Source organism: Balaenoptera acutorostrata, chromosome 4 (assembly GCF_949987535.1).
Source record: "Balaenoptera acutorostrata chromosome 4, mBalAcu1.1, whole genome shotgun sequence".
Taxonomy (NCBI): Eukaryota; Metazoa; Chordata; class Mammalia; order Artiodactyla; family Balaenopteridae; genus Balaenoptera; species Balaenoptera acutorostrata.
This window is the reverse complement of record NC_080067.1, coordinates 148,070,086-148,087,144: the sequence shown is the minus strand read 5'-3', so window position 1 is coordinate 148,087,144 and position 17,059 is coordinate 148,070,086. Positions and strand designations below refer to the sequence as shown.

Sequence of the window (17,059 nt, the reverse complement as noted above, 5' to 3'; positions counted from 1 at the left end):
GTGCCACTGGGAAGCCACTGCAGAACATCAAGCATGGGGGGTGGCGAAATGAGCCCCGGCAGCACTCCACACTCTGCAGGCTCCCTCCCCACTCCCTGAGGATGTGCCTTGCTGATCACAGGGCACTTAAGATCAACCTCGGAACTTCCCCGGCGGTCCAGTGGTTAGGACCCCGCGCTTTCACTGCCGAGGGCGCAGGTTCAATCCCTGGTCAGGGAACTAAGGTCCCACAAGCCAAAAAGATCAACCTCAAACACAGACCAATTCATACAAGTAAGTCTGGCTGAAGGATAAATTCCTGCAGGTGGGACTGCTGGGCTAAAGGCTATGTGCATCTAGAATGTCTGTGGATATTAACAAATGGCCCAGATGGAGGTTGTACCCGTTAAATCTCCCACCCGGAAAGGATGAGAACATTTGTTTTTCCACAGTCTCTCCAAAATCATGCTATTCAACTTTGAAAATTCTTTGCTAATGTAATTGATAAAAATGATCTCACTGTGATTTTGCTTACATACATAGTTGCAACAATATAGTTGACTAGCACCTCCTATGCTTAGGAGCCATTGCATGTTCTGTGCACCGTCCATAGACTGTTCATTTTTCTGTTGGGTTCTTTATCGTTTTCTTAATGGTCCTTAAGAGCTTTACATATATGAGGGGAACGAGCCCTTTCTAATATCAATTTCAAATCATTTCCCTCACTTCAGCCCCTCTCTTTGACTTTGTTAAGGAAGGTTTTTGCCAGGCACAAATGAACAAGATAGCTTACATCTCTGAATATGAGAGGCCAGGACTAGATAAGTCATCCCTCTGGTCCCTTCTATTTCTAATACTTTGTGACTGGTGGGGGTCAGGAGGCCACACCAGTCCCCAAGCTTGGGGTGGAGGGAGGGGCAGAAACACTCAGTGCCAGGGAGCTCTCTCGCCTCAATTTCGCAGCCTGGGTCCGTGTGCAAACTTTGCACAGAGCAGTGTGGGGTAGTGGTTACGGCGGGGACTTCGGGGACTCACTGGGCCTGGATTGAAATGCCCCGCTCTCCGCTCACCAGCGAGCTGCTGTGATTCATGAAATTGGGGGGCAGAGCAAGGGCTTCCAAGCGTTCACTGAGTGGACAGAAAGATGACCAAGAATGGCAGCAGTCCATGGGCTAGATCCAGAAATCGTTATGCTTGGGCAGCAAATCTTAGAACTGTTTTAAAGAAAAGTTCGACCCCCGCTCTCACCTAACCCTCCCAGCCCCCTCCAGGGAATTCAGGCTCGACGGAGCCATCAGAAGAAAGGTACTGGGTGTGGGTAGGGGGCCTGCGCGAGCTGCCAGCGCAAAGTTGCCTGGGGTGGCGGGACCCGGCTGCGCCACCGGCTAAGGGGCCGCGCGTGGCCGCCTGACGCTCCCTCCAGTCTCGGGGAGAGGGCAGCCGGAACCCGCCCGGCTTCTCCCCGCCGATCCGGATCCACGCCACTCGCTCAACGCGCGCCCCGTCCACGCCTCGCCACTGTCCTGTACACCCCGCCCAAGCCCTGCCACAGTCCTGTCTACACCGCTCCGGCTCCCCCTCGTCCACGCGGTCCGCGTCCACCGCAGCCGCTCCCGCTCCGCTGGTCTGTGCCACCTTCTCCTCCGTCCACACGACCCGCGCCCTGCTGCTCGCTGGTCCATGCCGCCCGCTCCACCGTTCCCCGTCCACACTGCCCGCCTCCGCGCCCAGGCCGTCCGCTCCGCGTTCACGCCGCCCACTCCCAGGCTCTCCCGTCCACGCTGCCCGCTCGCCTGCTCCCCAGGCCAGGCCGCCCACCCCCGGTCCAGGCCGCCAGCTCCCCAGCTCTCCCGTCCAGGCCGTCCGCTCCCACGCTCTCGCGTCCACGCCGCCCGCGCCCCGGGAGAACTACAACTCCCACAATGCCCCGCCACCGCCCCCCGGCTTCCGGTGCTGCGTAGTTTCCGGAGCGGATCGCAACCCGGAGTCCGGATCCGATCCCGCTCTGCACATTCCAAAGGCAGGTAAAGCCCGGGCCCCGCGCCCACCGCCCGCCCCCGCACGCGCCGCCCCGGCCCGGCCCGGCCCGCCGCCCCCGCGCGCCCCCGCCCGGCCCGCCGCCCCCGGCCCCGCCCGGCCCGCCGCCCGCCCCGGTCCAGCCGCCATGCCGCCTGTTCTTTGTTACATTCGCCGGCTGCGGGCACCGTGGGCGATCGGAGTCAAAACCCGGCTGGATTTCCCGGAGCCGCTCCGGGATCGCCCTGCGCGCCGCCAGCCCGCCCGCCGCCGGCCCCGCCGCGGGCCCCGCCGCCCGCTCTCCCCGGCCCGCCCGCTCGGGGCCCGGGGCCGGGGCCGCGATCGCCCGTGGGCGCGGCGCTGGGGGTCCTCCGCCCCCGGCCCCCGGCCCGCGGTCCCGCCCCCGGGCGCCCTCGTCGCCGATGGTGCCTCGTGATGTCACTCTCCCCCGTCCTGGGCCCAGCCCCCGGGGGCGAATGGGGAGGGTCCCTGGACCCCCCGCTCCTGCGGTTAGCAAGGCAGACCCCACGATTCGGGCGACGGGGCTGTCCAGCCTCCCCCCGCCGCCACCCCGCGCACCCTGCATCCTGTTTGTGTAAACCCTTGGGTGGCAGAGGCAAGGTAGTGAAATCCGTGGACAGGTGACATGTGCCCGCCCTCGGGGTGGGTGGCTGTGCTGGGAAACGGCGCGCTGGCCCCGCCCTGGCGCGGACAGGTGGACCAGCCGGCCGTGTGGCCTTTGGCGAGGGGACGGGTATTCGCGATGAAGGTCAGCTTTGAGAAGACAAGTGAAAACGCATTATGGAAATATCCACCGTGCTGATAGCTATAGTTGTTATGTGTTTATCTCTATTAAGCTCTTAAGGTAGTAGATGAGATTTTTTTTTTTCCCACAGAAGCTCAGCAATTGCCCCCCTACCCCACCAAGGGTAGATTAAAATGGTAGAAACAAGTGTGTGATCAGAGACACGTGCACCTGTGTACATATTTAAGCGGCCAACCCACAAAAACCATGTTTGCTTAAGCCACTCTCATAGAATCTGGACTCACCAGATAAATTTGGAGAAACCCAGCTTGGTTCCTGGACGTATTTTTAAGGACGAAAAGTAAATGAGCAAGTGGTTTTGTGACAGATCTTCAAAGGCAACAGTGAGAACTCTCCCTGGAGAGTGTAATGATGTAGACAGTTTGTTTTTATAAGTTAGTCTCCCCGCCTCCACCATCACCCCCAGTACACACACAGCACCACCGTATTTTGTTTCAAACCTGGACATTTTCACATTTTCCACATTTTCATGGCTCCACTCTGCTTCTCTGGATTTCCTTGACATCACTGCCTTATGGTGAATGGTTAAGAAATAGGACTATAGTTTGAATTTTGAAAGGGAAAGATAGTAAGATTTATCCTGTATAAAGGTTTTTTCTCCTATATCTTTGATTCATATTTTTGCAAAAAAGCTGCCCACAAAGAATACAATATGTTCGATTTTGTTAGCAGAAGGAATAGTTATTTTTTCCAGAAGACCAATAAGTAAATTTAAAAATCACCTCCAATTACAAGGCTAATAGCTTTTCTGGGAATAATTATATTTGAGAAAGTACTCCGTTAGCTTGGGATATACCTCTCATATATCATTCTTTTGATATCATCATCTGTGTAGAAGGCCAGGGGAAGAACACTTCTCCCATTTTGCAGATTTAAGGGAGATTGAAGGCAGCTGTTTCTTGCACATGTGATTTGAGAGGCTGAGATTGTGGACAAGGACTCAAATTGCTTTCTCAGCCTCCTTTCCACAGTTGTGACGTATGGCAATGCCTGTCTTTCATCTCACATGGTTCACGCGCGCGCGTGTTCGTCGGCCATCCACCCAGCAGCTATCACGTGCCGGGCGCTGCAGAGGGCGAGAGGGAAGGCCCTGCCTGGTAGACCGAATGCTCTGGAGGGAGGGAGGTGGGCAGTGGTTAGAGTATGTAGAAGAAGGCAGGAAGGGTGACAGGTGGAGGCGGGGCATGGGCAGGGGTAGGCACACTTGGGCAGTGGGGACCAGGAAGGTCTGTCTGAGAAGGCGACATTTCAGTGGAAACCAGTGCTGCGAGGCCCTCAGTGGAGATCTGGGGTGAGGGTGTCACAGGCAGACGTGGCAAGTGCAAAGGCCCTGGGGTGGCAGCAAGCTTTGTGTGGCCGAGTTGGGGCAGCACAGGAGGGTGGCACAGGCTGTACTCTACTCAGAGTTTACCCTGAGAGCCAAGCGGACACCACTGTCCAGAAGATGGCGATCCCCAGCCCCAGTCTTGGTGTGGGCCGTGGTCAGCTCACAAATACGTGGCTGTCACGGTGCATGGGAGACCTCGGCAGGGGGTCGTTGCTGAGCGACGACTATAACAAAGCTCTTCCGTCCCAACTACTTGTCTGTGGGAGCAGGGTTTCCTGCACTCATATCTGTAAAAACGAAGGGTAGGAACAGAGTTGAATTGAATTGAATTCCATGATACGTGACTGGATTGGCGGAAACGTCCTATTTATCTCATTAAACCCAGCTTCTGTGCTAGGTGACTGTTCACCAGTGTGGCCAGTATTTCCATTTTGATCAGTGGTGTCCCAGTTATTGGAACGATAGCGTAGTCCAGGAGAAATTAGCACAAACTCATGGTCATAGGAAATCAAGACTAATTTGATCTGTATGCATAAAAGGTGATCAATAGTCATTTCAAGCACAAACATAACACATTGGGTTTAACATCTGTGGTGATGGAAACAGACGATGGTAAAGACAGAAGTGCCGTGAGCCTCCTGACAGATGAAGAAGAGCTTGTCCACATGCCTTGTGACTGGATGGCAGTGGGTATCACGCTGTGGTGTTTCGATTCCAATAGATGTGTTTAGAAGAGCCAATAGCAGTTTTATTTTAAGAAGTTAATATTCATAATATGCTGGAGATTACGTCCCTTGCAGCTGTTTAAAGTAAGGCTGAGCAGCTTACACTGTCAGCTGAAGGGCAGGAAATAGCATTTTGTAAAACCCTTTTGTGGGACTGTTGGCAAAGAGGTCGGTCATGGAACCATGCGTCAGGTGGGCTCAGGGGCCTGGGTGGACTTGGGCATGGGGGGTGATGGCGGGTCAATGCTGGGTCTGGATGGAGAAAGGACCGAAGAGCCGGCCTGGGCTGCCCCACTGTGGCGGCTTGAGATGGGAACACAGAGGGGCCTCGGGAGGAGCAGCGGTCGGGATGGAAAGACCAGGAGACCTCGCAGGAAAGGGTTTCCAGGGGGAGGGGTTGAATGCTGCCTAGGCGATGAAAGGGAGGCCGTCCACAGTGGAGGGCTTTGGTGGAGCCGTGAGGGCAGTTCTTCCCATTCAAGAGAGAAGCTGCTGGAGTCCCTCCCAGGATTTTTGCAATGAAAGGAGACGGAAGTGCGGCATTAGAGCCACAGTTAAAACTGTTTTGTTTTCACGAGTGAGCTCTGTTGAAGGCTGGTGTGAATAATCCAGGGGCGTAACTCTGCAGCAGAGACAGGTGTGTAATAAGGGAGGTGCAGGTGGGGCGGGGCCTCCCGGGGAGACGTAGCTGCAGTGTGCCTGTGGGGTGAGTGACAGGTGTGGCCAAGAGGGCTTTGGAGAGGAGGGGCCATTTGGATTAGGTTTTAAAGGTTACGTAGGAGTTTGGCAGGTGGAGGGAGTTTCTGGAGGAGGAAACAAGAGGAGGGGGTCATGGCGGCTGGGAGGCTGTTCATGGATGCTTTGGGGTGGTGAGGAACCTTTGGCTGTCACGGCACGGGGGACAGCTCAGGGTCACAGTGGGGGCCCAGTTGAAGCCTCTCCTCCTAATAGCATCTGAGGAAGCCCAACTCTGGATGCTCCCCTGGAGTCTCCCAGAGCCTGTGGGGTCATGTTTCTGCAAACTTACAGAAAATTGAAGCGTGGGCTTCCCAGAGATGACGGCTTTCTTCGCCTGAGGGGTGCTGGATGTTAGGGCTCCGTTTGACTTGTTTCAACGTTCAGCACCATCTGCTTCTCCAGCTTAAGCGCTGAAATATTGCAGGTACCATCAGAAAACCCTCAGTAAATGGCCTTCCACCATGATGAGGCCAGAGGCAAATGTTATAATTCGAGTGTCCCTAAATCATGGTTCGTGTGCAGGGCCTGCAGGGGATGAGGTGCCAGGGCTGTCACTCCCTGCTCGCTGTCGGGGGGAAGGGGCCCTACCTGCTGGACAGAGAGTCTGTCTTGGGGACGGAGGGTTCCCAGTGTTTTGTAACTCAAGGCCTTTGGCCTTTTGTAAGCTTAAAAATATATATGCTAATTAGTTATAGTAAGTTTGCCTTTTATTGTGACCAAAAACATAAGTGCGGTTTGGTGCCATTTTAGTCAAGAGGTTTACAAAATCTGTTCTGACCAAGACGCTTCAATTCTGTTCATTGATCCATTGCTTCCATGCCCCCCGCCCCCCTCCCCCATCCCTCTGGGCCCCTTTCTCCTGCACATCCGACTTCTCTGGACTTTGTTCTCTGTGGTTTCTCTTTCCACTGTGCTCTCGCCCTTATGCTGAGAACGTGTGAGGATCTTTTCACCACCAAAGCTCCCGGGGTGCCTAGTTTTAAAATATCTTGTCTGTCTCACAAGGCCTATTAAGTGAGAATCAGGCCTCACATTCCCCTCTTTTTTTTTTTTTTTTTTTGTTAAGCAAAAGATGATTGCCCGTTAGAGCTCTCATCAGCCTGAGAAGGTCAATGTTAACTCAGTTTCCATTTTTGAGATGGCAGAATGCAGACCTCTCTTGCCCCCTTTGCTCAGAAATCCCTCCTAAAGAACCAGATGTGAAAATCAGAAAAACAGATGTCATCTTTGATGAAACTGAGAGGTTCAGAAAGAGGAAACAGAAGAAATTATAAAAGAAATAACACAAGAAAATCTGAGGACTGGAGGACAGGAGAGTCAGGTTGAAAGGGCCAGCCCGAGCTCAGCACCAAGGCAGACCGTGAGGCTTCAGGGCCCTGGAGCTAAAACAGTCTAAGAGATCTGGGGGGAGGGAGTCACATACAGAGGGTTTGCCTGCTGGAAAGTCATCAGACTCCTCAGCTGGAGCATTGGAAGCTGAGGACGATGGAGTCTCACTTTCAACCTTCTGCAGGAAAACCACCGCGTACCAGGCAAAGCAGCTGGCCCCTGAGATTGGAGTAAAGACATTTGCAGACAGGCAAGTCCTCTCAAGAGATTTACCTCCCAGGCACCATTCTAAGGAAACTACTGGAAAATGTGCTCCCCAGATCAAAGGAATAAACCAAGAAGATGGAAGCAACGGGGGCTCAGGAAACAAGAGCTCCACACCCAAGAGGACAAACGAATCCCAGGTGACAGTGGAAGGAAGGCCCACACAACCAGTGTCAGACCTGAAGGGCAGTGGGACAGGAAGGGGCCAACTAGAAAATGAGCAAAAGACACGAAGAGACATTTACCGAAGAGGATTCACAAATGGCAAATAAGCACAGGAAAAGATGTGCTATGTCATTAGCCATGAGGGAAATGCAGATTAAAACCACAATGAGATACCACTGCACACGTGTGAGAACGGCTAAAATAAAACACGGTGACACCGAATGCTGCCAAGGACGCCAAGAAACTGGATCTTTCAGACGTTGGCAGTGGGGCAGTTTCTTTAAAAACTAAACATCCACCTAACATAGGACCCAGTAATTACATTCTTGGGCATTTATCCCAGAGAAATGTCAATTTATGTCCAAAAAAACCTGTGCACGGTTGTTCATAGCAGCTTTATTTGTAATAGCCAAAAATGGGGACAAAACCAAGGCTCCTTCAGTAAGTGAGTGGTTAAACTCACGTCATGGAGTGAGAAGCAGTAAAAGGGATGAACTATTGGTACATGTAACAACCCAGGGACATTACGCTGAGTGAAGAAAACAAGCCAATCTCAAAAGGCCACATACTCTGTGGTCCCATTTATATGACACTCTTGAAGTGATAAGATTTGTAGAGTTGGAGAACAGATTAGTGGTTGCTAGGGGTTAGGGATGGTCAGGGGACAGGGTGTGACTATGGTCAGGGGACAGGGCACATGAGTGAGGTCTTTTCAGTGATAGAACATTCCTGAATCTGGATTGTGGAGGTGGTCCCATGAGCCTACACCTGTGATGAGAAGACATTGAATTGCGTGCACACGCACAGTGCCAAGGTTAGTATCCTGGTTTTGAGAGTGTGCTGCAGTTACGCTCTCCAACTATGTATGTGATACACATAGTTATGTAAGATATAACCCTTGGAGAAAACCGAGTGAAGGGTTCAGGGGACCTCCCTGTGCTATTTTTGAAACTTCCTGTAATTCTTTCAAAACTAAAGAGCTAGAAAGTATTCCACGTGTGGCTTACCTTATATTTCTGTTGAGACTGCTGCTTTGGTCACTGACAAGGAGGGACTGCTAAGTCATCTGGGCCAATAGCAAACCTGCAGGACCTCAGCCTTCATCACCTCTGTCCTTTATCCGTCCCCCTCCATCACATAGGCAGGCCAGGGACGGCCTGGGAAGGCCCAGCCAGATTAACAAACAAGCGATAACCTTCGTTTCACACTTATATCAACAACCTTCTTGAAAACGCCTTTTTCTGTGAGTTATTTTTAGCTACCTGTCTTTTAAAATTGTGAAGTTTTCATTTTCCGGTGTTTCAAATCTGATTGTTTTTTCTAAACCCCAGCTTCTGCAGATCACATTTAAAAATAATCCTTATCGGGACTTCCCTGGTGGTCCAGTGGTTAAGACTCCTTGCTTCCACTGCAGGGGGCACCGCAGGGTTCAATCCCTGGTTGGGGAGCTAAGATACCACGTGCCACGTGGTGAGGCCTAAAAAAAAAAAATTCCTTTTCACCTTGCACACACTAGGACAGCTACTGTCAAAAAACCCAGAAAATAACACGCGTTGGCGAGGGTGTGGACGGAATGGAAGATGGTGCAGATGCCGTGAAAAGCAGTATGGTGGGTCCTCAGAAATTAAATGTAGAATTACTGTATGATCCAGTAAGTCCACTTCTGCATATAGACCCAAAAGAGTCAAAGACAGAGACCCGAAGAGGTATTTGCCCCTTGTTCATAGCGGCTTCATTCACAGTAGTTAAAACGTGGAAGCGACCCAAGTGTCTATCGACAGGTGAATAACGATGGGGTATTATTCAGCCTTTAATAGGAGGGCCATTCTGACACACAGTGCAACGTAGATGAACCTTGAGGACGTGATGCTGAGTGAAGCAAGCCTGTCTCGGAAGGAGGAACACTGTCCGATCACCTACAGGAGGCACTTTGAGGACTTGGAATCTGAGCGATCGTTGTTGTAAAGAGTGTTCTGTCCCACGTTTGGTGTATGGTTCCCCTTCCGGGACCTGTTTCCTGGGGAATCTGGATCGAGCTGGTCTGTGCTGGGATGCGGGGGAGGCTCGTCTTACCCTCTCTTTCCTCTCCGGGTGGCCAGCGGCAGGCTGGGGAACACTGCCAGTGGCAGGTGATCTGTAGAACTGCACTGTGTTTTTATAGAAAATTTGTGTGAAACTGACAACGGTCCAGTGAGGTTTCTGGGCTGTCTGAGCTGCGGGTGGCGGCAGGGTGTCTGCCTACATCCAAGTTCTGGGTGATGAACGTTCGCAGCCGTAGGAGGGGACCTGGTCCCTGACCACCTGCCTGAGAGCCAGACTCGGCCTCCCGTGGCCCCCGGAGCACCAGGCAGGGAAGCTGGGAGTGGCCTGGAGTTTGGTTTTGGTGCATTGGGCTGCTGCGGGCTTCCAGGCGGAGGTGCAGCCGGGGAGCTGGGTGTGCATGCGGGACCCCGAGTAGAGTCACCGGCACCCAAGTGGTATCAGCATCAGCCAGAGAAGCAGGTGTGACTGCCTGGGAAGAGGGTCCAGCACGAGGAGGGATGAGAAGGGGCCGGTGCTGAGCCCATGGGAGCCAAGACAACGATCGGGTGGTGGAGGAGGATTCCCCAGGGGGGTGGAGCACCAGGAGAGAGCAGCTCAGTGCGGTTGGTCAGGAGAGGAGTGGCTGTGGAGGAGGGGAGGGCAGTCAGCCACATCCGGTGTGACCCAGAGGTCAAGTGAGGTGAAGAAAAAGATGTTCAGTGGACTTGGCGTGCGTTCAAGGCCGGCTTTGGGGGCAGGACTCAGAGTCAGCAGAAGAGGAGGACCTGGAAAGAGTGTGTCGGCACCATTTACAAATAGCTTTAGTATGAACACACGAAACAGTGGACAGGCAGGCAACAGCCGACCGCACGTGTCCATCACCAGCTCGGCTGCTGTTGCCCAGGTCTGGCTGCCGCCTCCACCCCGTCCAGCACTCCCCACCGGTAGGACCGCGAGGCAAACCCTGGTCACATCATTGCGTTTGTAAATATTTCAGTCTGTGTCTCTACAGGAGAAGGACTCTAAAAATAACCACAGTACTGTTACCCACCTAAAACATTTAATACTGGTTCCTTAATATGGTCAAAATCTGGTCAGATATCCAGTCGGTATTCAGATACCCAGTTGTCCGATAAAAGTCATATGTGCTTTATCTCCCCCAGGATCCAGACCATTCCCACGCATTGTGCTGGAAGTTGCTTTTGAACTACAGTGATTTGATTTCACTGATTTTGATGAGATCACTGTAGGTTCCCAGGTGGTTATAAGAAAGAACACAGAGAGATCCGTGTATCCTTCATCGAGTTTCCCCCAGTGGTACCATCTTGCACAACTCCAGTACTGGGTGGCAGCAGGGATGGTCACCTTGATGCAGTCCAGATACAGAATGTTCCAGCCCCGCAAGGAGCCCTCTGGTGCCCCCTTTCCTCCCACCCCTCTCCCTCCTTTACCCCCACCAACCAGTGCTCTAGTCCCCTTCTCAATAATTTTGTCATTTCAAGAATGTTATGTGAATGGGATCATACGGCATATAACATTTGAGGATTGGCTTTTTTCACCCAGCAGCATTCTGGAGATTGATCAAGATCGGTTGTGTGTGTGTCAGTAGTTTCATGTTTTTAGTTGCTGATTAGTATTCCAGGCTGTGGATGGACCACAGATTGTTTAACCAGTCACCCAATGAGGGACTCTGGGTTGTTTCCAGTTTGGGCTGTTAGGAATAAAGCTACCCTCAGTAGTCGTGTACAGGTTTTTTGTGGATGTAAGTTTCCATTTCTCTGGGATAACCGCCCACCAATGCCATTGCTGGGTCATAGGCCATGTTGGTTTTATCAGAAACTGTCAAATGGATTTCCACTCCCACCAGCGAACACAGATGTCCTAGTCTCCTCATCCCCGCCAGCATCCTGCCGTTCTGAAAGGTGTGTAGTGGTGTCCTTGCGGTTTTGACTTGCGTTTCCATGGCAGCTAATGATGTTGGACATCTTTTCATGTGCTTATTTGCCATTCCAGTGTTTTTGTTGATGAAATGTCTATTCATGTCTTTTGCCCATTTTTTAATTGGCTTGTTTGCATTTTTACTGTTGGGTTTTGAGAGTTCTTTGCATATTCTGCATATGGTTACGTGGTTTGCAAAAATATCTCCTGGTCTTTACATTGTCTGTTCATCCTCTTAACAGCATCTTTTGTAGAGCAAAAATGTTAAATTTTGGTAAAGTCCCATTTATCAATTTTCCTTTAATAAACTCTGCTTTTGGTGACAAGTCAAAAACTGGCTAGTTCTAGATCTCAAAGATTTTCTCCTGTTTTTCTAAAAAAAAATTTACTGTTTTGTTTTAAGTCTCTGATCCATTATGAATTAATCTTTGTGTGGGATGTGAGGTCACAGTTCTTTTTTTTTTTTTTTTTCCTGCCTCTGCATGTCCAGTTGCCCCAGCACCGTTTGCTGAAAAGACCATCCTTCCTCCACTGAGCTGCTTTTCCCCTTTGTCCAAAATCAGTTGAGCATATTTCTGTGAGTCTGTTCTCCATTTCCATTGATCTGTGTGTCTGTCCCTCTACCAATACCAAAGTCCTTATTACTGTCCTTTATAATTAAGCTTGAAACAGGTAAACTGATTTCTCTCACTTTAGTCTTCTTTTTCAGAATTGTTTTTAACAGTTGTAATCATGGGGGCTGCCGAGTAAACCTCAGCTGTCACAGAGAACATCTGCCCCAGATCTCCCCTCGCTCCCCATTTCCCACCAAGTTACACACAGATACTCCTGGTCTAAGCCTAACTGACCCTCATGACGAATCTGGTTTCCTGACATGATTACTGTGGTCCCCCAGTGATCACTGTTGTGGTTAGTTTGTTTGCTTTTTGCGGTAGGAATCATGTAAGTGTTAAAAGGATTGAAGGTTAAGCAGCAGGTCTCAGACTTGAGCTGCATCAGAATAACCTGGAGGTTTGCAAATACACAGAGTGCAGGGCCCCAGCCCAGCAGGTCTGGGGAGGGGCCCAAGAATTCGCATTTCTGAGAAATTCCCAGGTGCTGCCAGTGCTACTGTTTGCTGGTTCAGGGACCACACTGAGAACCACTGGTATAAGTAAGTTTCCCCAGGATCGGTGGTTAAAATGGCTGCATCTCACACTTTGAATATTTTTCTGTCATTTTCCCTACAACAGTACTATTTACAATCCCTTGTTCTGGGATTTCTTACTTGTTGGAGAAGTCTGGAGACTGGACTTCCCTTCTGCAAAGGAGCATTCTGCACACCAAAGGGACTTTGCCAGCACAACACAGACTTCAAGAGGCTCCTTTATAAAAGTTATTTATGACAAACCCACAACCAACATAATACTCTACAGTGAAAAGCTGAAAGACTTCCTGATAAAGTCTGCAACAAGACAAGGGTGCCCACTCTCACCACTTCTATTCAACATAGTATTGGAAGTCCTAGCCATAGCACTCAGACAAGAAAAAGAAATAAAAGATATCCAAACTGGAAGGGAAGAGGTAAAATTGTCATTATATGCAAATGGCATGATACTATATAGAAAACCCTAAAGGTGCCACACAAAAACTACTAGAACCGATAAACGAATTCATCAAAGTAGCAGGATACAAGATTAACAAACAGAAATCTGTTGCATTTCTTCACACTAACAGTGAAATATCAGAAAGGGAAAGTAAAAAATGAACAATCTCTTTTAAAATCGCATCCCCCCCCCCAAAAAAATACATAGGAATAAACCTGATCAAGGAGGTGAAAGACTTATATGCTGAGAACTATAAAACATTGATAAAGGAAATTAAAGATTATTTAAAGAAATGGAAAGATATCCCCTGCTCTTGGATTAGAAGAATTAATATTGTTAAAATGGCCACACTACCCAAAGCAATCTACAGATTAATTGTCCCTATCAGATTATCTGTGACATTTTTCACAGAACTAGAACAAATAATCCTAAAATTTATATGGAACCATAAAAGATGCAGAATTGCCAAAGCAATCCGGAGGAAAAAGAACAAAGCTGGAGGCATAACTCTCAGACTTCAGACAATACTACAAAGCTACAGTAATCAAAATATCATGGTATTGGCACAAAAACAGACATATGGATCAATGGAACAGAATAGAGAGCCCAGAAATAAACCCATACACCTATAGTCAATTAATCTCAACAAAAGAGGCAAGAATATACAATGGAGAAAAGACAGTGTCTTCAGCAGGTGATGTTGGGAAAGTTGGGCAGCTACATGTAAATCAGTGAAGTTAGAACACACCCTCACACCATTCACAAAAATAAACTCAGAATGGCTTAAAGACTTAAATATAAGACATGACACCATAAAACTCCTAGAAGAGAACATAGGCAAAACATTCTCTGACAGAAACCATAGCAATGTTTTCTTAGTCTCCCAAGGCAGTAGAAATAAAAGCAAAAATAAACAGATGGGACCTAATCAAACTCATAAGCTTTTGCACAGCAAAGGAAACCATAAACAAAAGGAAAAGACAACCTATGAAATGGGAGAAAATATTTGCAAACAATGCGACTTGATTTCCAAAAGACACAAACAGCTCATACAAGTCAATAACAAAAAAACAAACCAATCCAAAAATGGGCAGAAGACTTAAATAGACATTTCTTCGAAGAAGACATACAGATGGCCAATAGGCACATGAAAGGATGCTCAACATTGCTAATTATTAGAGAAATGCAAATCAAAACTACAATGAGGTACCACCTCACACCAGTCAGAATGGCCATCTTTAAAAAGTCTACAAATAACGGTTGCTGGAGAGGGTGTGGAGAAAAGGGAACCCTCTTGCACTGTTGGTGGGAATGTAAATTGATACAGCCACTATGGAGAATAGTATGGAGGTTCCTTAAAAAACTAAAAATAGAGCTACCATATGACCCAGCAATCCCACTCCTGGACATATATCCAGAGAAAACTCTAATTTGAAAAGATACATGCACCCCAGTGTTCACAGCAGCACTATTTACAATAGCCAAGACATGGAAGCCTTGAGAGGCCAGACCAGAGGCAGGCACAGGGGAGGCGGCCACACTGGGCCACGAGGAAGGCCAGAGCTGTTCCCTTTGTCTGCACCCTCTGATGCTGCCAGCTTTGCAGGCAGTTTGAGGGCTCCCTTAAGAACCCACTGTTCTTGCAGAACTTCCTTGATCGTGAGCTGGTGTTGGTGGGTAGAGTGGGTTCCTGCTGATGGGCAGACGGTTCTCAAGCTCCTGGGGGCACCTCAGCAGCTCATGAAAGCGGGTTTTCATGTGTTTCCTCTGTCTCTTTGTCCCTCTTCTCCTTTTGCTCCGTGACCAGCCGTTGCCCCCGTTCCAGACTGGCCCCTGACCCCACCCGTGGAGCCCATCAACCAGGAAACACCAAGTTAAACGTGCTGAGGCCACATGAGGCATCGTGTAACGTAAAGGGGTGTCCCCAGGAACAGAAAAAACTGTGCTGTGTTTGGGGAAAAAATATGCCCTGGTTGTTGGTCCTTGGCATTTTAGGGGCAAATTGGAAACGCCATCTCTCTGCCTTGTTTCCTTATAACTAATTCACTCTTCTCTGGTGGACCTTTCAACTAATCATGTGTTCAGCAAATCAGTTTTCATTTGGACTTTGCATTTGTCTGCTATTCATTCTTCAAAAGCTCCCGGGATGGGAATGGGGCAGAGGGCATGTGGAATCGGCATTCATGGAGGGCCGGCCTGCGTACTTCCCCAGAAAGGTCCCTAGTGATACACTCGGGCTTGGCCAGGAGTGGGATGCAGGAAGGATGTGAGTTAGCTTAATTGGGGATGGAGGGGTGGGAGGGAAGAGGAATGATTATTGAGTGGCACATACGGGGTGTATCTCACTTTATCCTCCCCCCAAAACTACATGAGGTGGGCATTTTAATTTCCATTGTATAGATCGGGAATCTGAGGCCCCATCTGAACATGTCCAGATCGCCCACGAATATGCAGGGGGCCTGAGCGCAGCTGCCCGCTATGGAGGTGAACCTCAAGGTTGAATAGGAGATAGAAGCGACTGGTTGTGATAAAGGTTTTGTGGAGAGCAGGCGGGCTCTTCTCCATCATGTCAGGCGGTGCTTAGTCCCCCCGAGAGAAATTTGGCGTCACGCACAGGTTAGCAGGTGGAAAAAAATGGAGGTTGCGTGAGATGTGATTACCCTGGAGGAATTCACAGTCCCGTGAGGGAGGAAAAAATAGAAGCAACAGTGTGAAAACTGGCTTTTTAAAATAGTGGTATATTTATTTTACAAATGAAAATGGATGGCTGATATGAAAGCTGAAAGCCTGAGTTCATGAAGACGTCCTATTTCAGAGCCACTCACATCAATGGCTTATTGAAAAGCAGCATCATTCTAGGTTAGAAAACATTTCCAGGTCCCCACCCGAACCCACGATAAAGGGGACCCTGCTGCCTGTTGCCTTTAAAGCACAAAGTCAGGGACTTCCCTGGCGGTCCAGTGGTTAGGACTCCACGCTTCCACTGCCAGGGGCCCAGGTTCAACCTCTGGTCGGGGAACTAAGATCCCGCAAGCCACGTGGCAGGACCAATAAAATAAAATAAAAAATTTCTTAAAAAGCACAAAGTCAGTCCCTTCACAGGCTCGAGGGGGCCATTAGCAGGAACTGTCTTTAAAAACGCCAATGGAAAAGAATCTGAAAAAGAATGTAACTGAATCACTTTGCTGTACAGCAGAAATTAACACAACATTGTAAATCAACTATACTTCAATTTTAAAAATGCCTTTGGCCAAAAGCTGATCACTAACGCAGCACTCTGTCCTGACAGGTGGTGGCGATGGCTGAAGATGGGAACGAGGAGATCATGTTCATCTGTAAGTGGCCCGTGGCCCATCCTCACCATGGAAGGCAAAGCCACGTCCACGCTTGGTTTTTATAGTAGAGAAGAGCTATCTCCTTTAGACGTGGTCTTACTTGTTTTAAGAACCACGATTTATTACACGAGAAATGTGCTGCCGGGTACAGTTTTAAAAGGATCATCTTTCTGAGAACTCCCGGCAAAGGGCACTCAGCAGGGGTGGCGGTTGACTCAGATAAGTAACCCCAGGTTTTAGAAAGAGGTTTACAACATGTTAGATTTATGATAAACAGGCTAAGTTGGTGAATTTTCATTTACGCCCATTCCCTGGGGACACCGCTGTCCTCCGTCCCCACAGAGCGGACTTGGCCTACTTTGCAGCGTGCCGTGGAGCTGGGTTTTCTCCTGGGGGCGCACGTCCTGCGTTGCACTCTTTTTGCATTCGTGGGGAGCACTGTCGCCTACCCCCAGGCCGCGTGATGATCTGTGGGCATCTCCCTCCCCACTCAACGCCCCCTCTGACGCCGGGATGTCTGTTCGCAGGGTGTGAAGACTGCAGCCAGTACCACGACTCTGAATGTCCCGAGCTGGGCCCAGTGGTCATGGTCAAAGACTCCTTTGTGTTAAGCAGGGCAAGGTGAGTGACCACCTTGAGCTGCTTTTATCGTCCCGCCCGGCAAACAGGGTTTTCGGCGTGTCACCTGCTGCAAGAGCCTGGTGGCCTGCGTGTCTACGAAAAGGGGGGGCGGGGGGGGGGGGACAGCAAAAGAAGAAGTGGGGGAGACTTCGGTGAGAAGGGCTGTCCTCACGTGTGAGGCCGTCCGA

General features: G+C 49.9%; 1 protein-coding gene across 4 annotated transcripts in view; it reads left to right on the top strand.

Moving 5' to 3' along the window:
• Positions 1 to 1,934: 1,934 nt before the first annotated feature.
• PRDM15 (PR/SET domain 15) overlaps positions 1,935 to 17,059 on the top strand; it is a 60,607-nt gene continuing 45,482 nt past the window's right edge. For 3 of the 4 annotated variants that reach the window (XM_057545919.1, XM_007198487.2, XM_057545921.1), the window contains exons 1-3: positions 1,935 to 2,003; positions 16,205 to 16,250; positions 16,778 to 16,871. In XM_057545919.1, the coding sequence (XP_057401902.1) occupies positions 16,214 to 16,250; positions 16,778 to 16,871 (131 nt within the window). In that variant the 5' untranslated portion in view covers positions 1,935 to 2,003; positions 16,205 to 16,213. The remainder of the gene's footprint in view (positions 2,004 to 16,204; positions 16,251 to 16,777; positions 16,872 to 17,059) is intronic. The other variant, XM_057545920.1, reaches the window with a different exon arrangement.